This window comes from Schistocerca serialis, chromosome 5, assembly GCF_023864345.2.
Source record: "Schistocerca serialis cubense isolate TAMUIC-IGC-003099 chromosome 5, iqSchSeri2.2, whole genome shotgun sequence".
Lineage (NCBI taxonomy): Eukaryota > Metazoa > Arthropoda > Insecta > Orthoptera > Acrididae > Schistocerca > Schistocerca serialis.
This window is the reverse complement of record NC_064642.1, coordinates 575,960,646-575,966,645: the sequence shown is the minus strand read 5'-3', so window position 1 is coordinate 575,966,645 and position 6,000 is coordinate 575,960,646. Positions and strand designations below refer to the sequence as shown.

At 42.7% G+C, this 6,000-nt stretch overlaps 1 protein-coding gene across 1 annotated transcript in view; it reads left to right on the top strand.

Annotated features, from left to right (window-relative positions):
- Window positions 1-5,346: 5,346 nt before the first annotated feature.
- Window positions 5,347-6,000, top strand: part of LOC126482106 (carboxypeptidase B-like) — an 88,721-nt gene continuing 88,067 nt past the window's right edge. Inside the window, exon 1 of the mRNA XM_050106082.1 lies at window positions 5,347-5,423. Within this exon, the coding sequence (XP_049962039.1) occupies window positions 5,347-5,423 (77 nt within the window). The remainder of the gene's footprint in view (window positions 5,424-6,000) is intronic.

The following is a 6,000-nucleotide window of genomic DNA, read 5'->3' as shown; positions in this document are numbered from 1 at the left end:
CATAACGCTTTTGCTTATCAGTGTATAGCAGACATTCACCTGCACTTGCATGTGGCCTGTGATAGTAATCAAAGACACGCTAACAGCTGCGATCCATCTGCATTCCTTCACGATTAATGTCTTTTCTGATGGCGATGTCATCTTTCAGCAGTATAATTGTCCGTGTTTCGGAGCCAGAACGGTGCTACAGTGGTTTTAAAAGCATTACAGTGAAATCATATTGATGTCTCGGCGACCAAATTAGCCTGATGTAAATCCTATGGAACCCATCTCGATCGCTATTGGGCGCCATCACCGCGTATGGAAATCAGTGGCCCGTTATTTCGCAAATTAGATGAGCTATGTGTAGACATCTAATGCTGCATATCTCCATAATGCGCAAAATCAGTGATGTATTTCGTTCTAAAGACTGACAAGTAAGGTACTAAGCAGGTGGTCATACTGTTTTAGTTCATCAGTGCATACTGTATATATATTTTAAACAGGGTCGGCAACATACTGCAGCCCTCTCTCTTTCGATTTTTGGTATGTATCATCAACTTTCTCCCTACTTTAAATGCGAAATACGATTGGTGGTATATTCTCCAAACTAGGGATATTTGTTGTGCTTCTACACCTATATACTACATCGCTTTTCATAGTATGTTAACGGATACAGAATCACACGCATTTTCCTAAATCCACTAATGTTATGTGTACTTCTCGACCCTCAGAATACGTCTTCTCACTTACTTGTCTAAGACTAAAAATATGATCCGCATAAAATCTTCCAACAGTAAAACCTGCCTGTTTCTCTCGCATATTACCCTCAGCCTCATTCTCCAACATGTTTTTCAGAATAGCGCTAAAAGGTCTGCTAACAGATGCACTAGTTCCCCTATAATTATTTGATTGTTTCTTGTGTCCCTTTTTAATAGATAGTATATATCTCTGACACACACCACTCCCTTGGTATTTCCTCTTCCTCCACAATCTAACTGAATAGTTTACATATAAGTCTCACCATTGGAGGGGGCCCATATTTCCACAATTCCATCACAACTTCTCCCTTTTCCATTTCTTGGGTTTTTCAGCATCTCTTTTGCTTCTTCCTCTAGCATGGGTTTCGTACTCTCTAATATACTGCTTTTGTTGTGGACATCTATCAAGTGGCGTATTCTTTTTTTCTACCAGGAGCTCTTTGAAGTGTTTTTCCACTGTGCAATAGATGTAAGTTGTATTGTGGGTGCGGGATTGTTAGCCATTTTCATCTTCCTTATCGTCCTCCATGCCTCTGCCGATCTCCTATATCGAAGCGAATTCTCTGTTTCCCCACACACTCTTTCTCAATGCGCTTCCAAGCTTTTTTGTTATTCTTTAGTGGCACAGCAGATTGAATAGGTTGACGTTTTTAGAGCAATGTTAATTTTTGTACTTTCCAGTCACTAATCGTTTGAGCTTCTCACCCACATTAAAGCACAATGCCACCGTCTGTCTCTCCTTGCCACATTTTCCTCCATGACAGTTTTTGTCCTTAACATGTAATGTTTCTTCAGACATAATGTTATAAAAAGGCCGGAGTCACTCATATTAAATACATCGCTTAGGTGAACAAATGAGAGCGCTTCGACTAAAATTCCCATGTCCACTCATTAGGATCTTCCTCAATTATTCTATGTGCTTCGACAAAGACACTGACAGCACAGATCTAACGTCTCTTCTATAAACGTCTTAGTCAGATCTCAGAACGCACAAACACAGCATTTGTCTTTCTGTGGGCAATTCCACGACACTTTTCTTGAAGCATGGAGCTGGACAAAGGAATTCGCAGCGAGCACATATGTTGGAACCACTGAGACAGCGAATCCTCCACTTCTTCACGTTCGGCTGTCTCATGCGTTAGTTATAGTTGCTGAATGAACAGCTTGTCAGGCTTGCCTCTATTTTCTGTCTTGAACTTATTATCGGTGAGAGGGTAGGTTTTGGGATCTAAAAGTGTTCTGCAACCTGTGTTTCAGTCTTCTCTCCACTGGCAACCACATGTAGTATTTTCTGCCTTTGTTATAGTATTAGAGCGTTATGAGCTCGTTTATGTTTTGGCGGCGTAGCAGCAGTGCTAAAATTTTTCGTTTCCAAATAAACCCTTTTAAAATGGTTCAAATGCCTCTGAGCACTATGGGACTTAACTTTTGAGGTCATCAGTCTCCTAGAACTTAGAACTACTTAAACCTAACTAACCTAAGGACATCACACACATACATGACCGAGACAGGATTCTAACCTGTGACCGGAGCGGTCGCGCGGTTCCAGATTGTAGCGCCTAGAACTGCTCGGCCATCCCGGCCGGCTAACCCTTTTAAAAAATGAATAATTCTGATTCGTAAAAATTCCATTGCCTGGAAATATTGCTTATAACACAATATTGTAAAAGCGATGAGTGCTATTTTAATGAGAATGCCGACAGTAACGAGCAACAAACACGTGGCATAAGAATTGGTACAGCACTGCTGAGACAATACTGTCCCTGTTGCCATGTGGCGTGGCCGTTTACCTGGTACGCATATACAAGCAGTGTGCATGGCGTGCCCCATCTGATCTACACAGCAGTTTTCACTGACGGCGTCAGACAGCAGTTGTGTCACAGAATGGCGACATCCCTAGTCTGTAAGTGTTTACGAAGTGCGGTATCAGTGAACTGCAACGCTATATTTGATTTAAAAGATTAAAACTGGAGGAGCCACAACAAAGGAGAACACTTAAAACTTAACGTTTCATTCATAGTTTACGCTAAAAATCTTCTGCCTGTGTTTAAAGAGTATACCTTCATCTGCTTATAGCCCTTGAAAACGGACAGATTAACATATTTTTAAACTTCAGTTTTCACCCTTTAGCAATGGCTATTCGTAATGATCATATTCCTCGATTACAACAAGATTTTTGAGCAGATTTTCAAAAAACTAGAAACAATAGGATAATATTGCTGATTTTTTGCAGTATTCATCCATTTATCACTTTTCGAGAAAAAGGGGTGAAGTGTGGACGAACTAAGTTTTCTTTTATTTGCCTATTTAATTTAATATTTTAATTCTACTTATATTGAAACTGAGTGAGTCAAAATTTTTCAGTCTTTGTTCGATTTCTACATTTATTACAGGAAATAAGAGGAATAAAAAAAATGAAAATCGGTTATTCCGGAGATCGGTTATCTTGAGCTGTTTTAACAGTTGGGTTAAACTGGCATAGAAAAAAGCGACATAATCGAAAATCGGTTGTTTCAGCGATAACCGCCACCCCTGTCTGCTGGCGAACCCCTCTCTTCCCCCTCCCTTCCCTCTCTTACGCTGTGAATGCGCCACGTGAGCAGCAAGCAAGCGATTGGCCCATTGTTACAAAATGGCTTGGCTCTGAGCACTATGCGACTTAACTCCTGAGGTCATCAGTGGCCTAGAACGTAGAACTAATTAAACCTAACTAACCTAAGGACATCACACACATCCATGCCCGAGGCAGGATTCGAACCTGCGACCGTAGCGGTCGCTCGGTTCCAGACTGTAGCGACCAGAACCACACGGCCACTCTGGCCGGCTGTTACAAAATTACAGTACAGTATATTATTGTGAAAAATTATGTGGAATCCATAATGGAAGATATCGTAGTATGCAGCACTACATATGTACGAGGGTGAGTCAAATGAAAACCTTAAATTTGTGACAACAAATCGAAATTTCGCGCCGTTATCCTGTAAGTTGGTAAGCATGCTCCAAACAGCGTGCAGAATGGCCTGTAGGTGGCAGCATGGTGCAGATGCACACATACCGTCGCAGTACCAGTATAAAGATGGCCGCCCCACTTGCGACTTGCACAAGGGAAGCACAGCATTCTGTTATTCGGCTTTTGCTTAGTGAAGGTGTGAAACCTATTGAGATTCATATTCATCGACGAATGAAGATTCAGTACGGTGATGCATTTTTGTCAAAGCAGCAAGTCTACGAATGGAGTAGGAAGTTCGCAAATGGTGTGACTTCAGTGGACGATGCTCCTCGTCCAGGTCAGGCACAACGAGTTGTGACTCCACAGAACATTGCAGCAGTTGAAGCCATAGTGAAGGAAAACCGCCGAGTGACAATGAATGAGATTGCAGCATGTTTACAGACTAGTCTTGGATCAGCACACCACATTGTGCATGATGTGCTCCAGATTCACAAAATGTCTGCAAGATGGGTGCCACGGCAGCTGACTCCTGAAATGAGAGAACGAAGTGTTGATACTTGTGAAGAACTTCTTCGGCGCTTTGAACGAGAAGGTGATGGCTTCCTTACAAGAATCGTTACTGGGGACGAAGCCTGGGTTCACTTCCACCAACCGGAAATAAAGAGAGCGAGCAAGGAATGGCGCCATTCCTCATCACCAAAAGCAAAGAAGTTTCGAACAGAACCATCAGAAGGGAAGGTTATACTGACTCTCTTTTGGGACGAAAAGGCGTCGTTGTGGAGCATTACATGCCTAGAGGGACCACTGTCACCAGTGCATCATACATAGATTTAAAACTTCATCTGCGGCCTGCAATCGAATCAAAGTGACATACATGACAATGCAAGGCCCCACACTGCCGGTACAACAGTTGCAACAATCACAGACCTGCATTTTGAGGTCTTCCTCATCCACCATACTCATCAGACCTTGCCTCGAGTGATTTCCATGTGTTTGGACCACTCAAAGACACAGTGGGAGGAAAGAAGTTCCGTTCTGATGAAGAGGTACGCCACGCGGCGCATGAGTGGTTGCGCGGACTACCAAAAGCACTTTTTTGTAAAGGAATTCATGCACTTTGTAAGCACTGGAGGGCTTGCATTGAGCGTGGGGGAGATTATGTTGATAAACGATACAGCTTTGTACCACTCCTGCACAATAACTAATAATTAAAAAGACATTGAAGGTTTTCATTTGACTCACCCTCGTACATACTTATTCAGTTTAGACGAAGAATAAGACATGGACCAAGTAATGTGGGTACCAAATTTTAGTTTGTAGTACGAATTATCCGAACTTCGGTTTATGAGGTAGATTTTTCAATGTAATTCGGCAGGGATTGGACAGCTAGTACCGCTTTATCCGATTTCGAAATAACGAGGGTCTACTGTACTTCGCTTTTAGCGTCACGTGCCCGCCACGCTAACATGTAGCATTCGTTCTCACGCTGGGTAACGCTCTTAATGGCTCATCAGTGCATAAAAATGATGATGAACGATCGATCTGCGGTCGAGTGCTTTTAAATATGGCATTAAGTGAAGTGGATAATTAGAGGCTAGCAACGAGATAAGGCCGGGTATAGATGGGGGGCGAGCAGAGGAGTCACCAGACGGCAGGATGCGCGCCTCTGCACTGTGTCTGCTGCCGCTACTGGCATTACTGGCGCCTGCGCTGGCCGCCGTCTCCTACAGGGGGTGAGTCTCGCTAATGTTACGCCACCTGACGTCGCAGTCCATCTAAAGCTCACATCCTTGCTATGATCCTTGGCGAAGTTGCTTATGGGAGTTCCTGAATCGATTCAAATCGAAATACGTTGACCGTCTTTGAATGCTTCCCGGGAGCTAGCAAATTTAGCTACCAGATGACACACAGTGCATATTACGTCTAACGCGTCAGTACATCCATTAGCCAATTACGCACAACACTTCAGTGACTATCAAGTCCGTCAGTTATTTCTGGTTTAATGGTTATAGACACTCTAAATTCAGTGTCGTCTGTTAGTTAACGGCGGCAACAATCTACAACCAGGCAATACCTGTCGAAATCATGTGACCTCTGTTAATTGAGATACTGCTATGAGCCATCGCATCGAGTTTCCTGTAATACTCGAGTAGAAGAGACATGTGCATGCTCTTCAAAGATAAGAGTGCTGTGTGAAAGAGTTTAAGAGATTTTACGAACAAGAAACCACATATTCCTCCAGAAACTTCTTTCTAAATCCTTCTGTGTAAAATGCTTAATATAACTGGTATACTTGTTGTCACTTTTTTC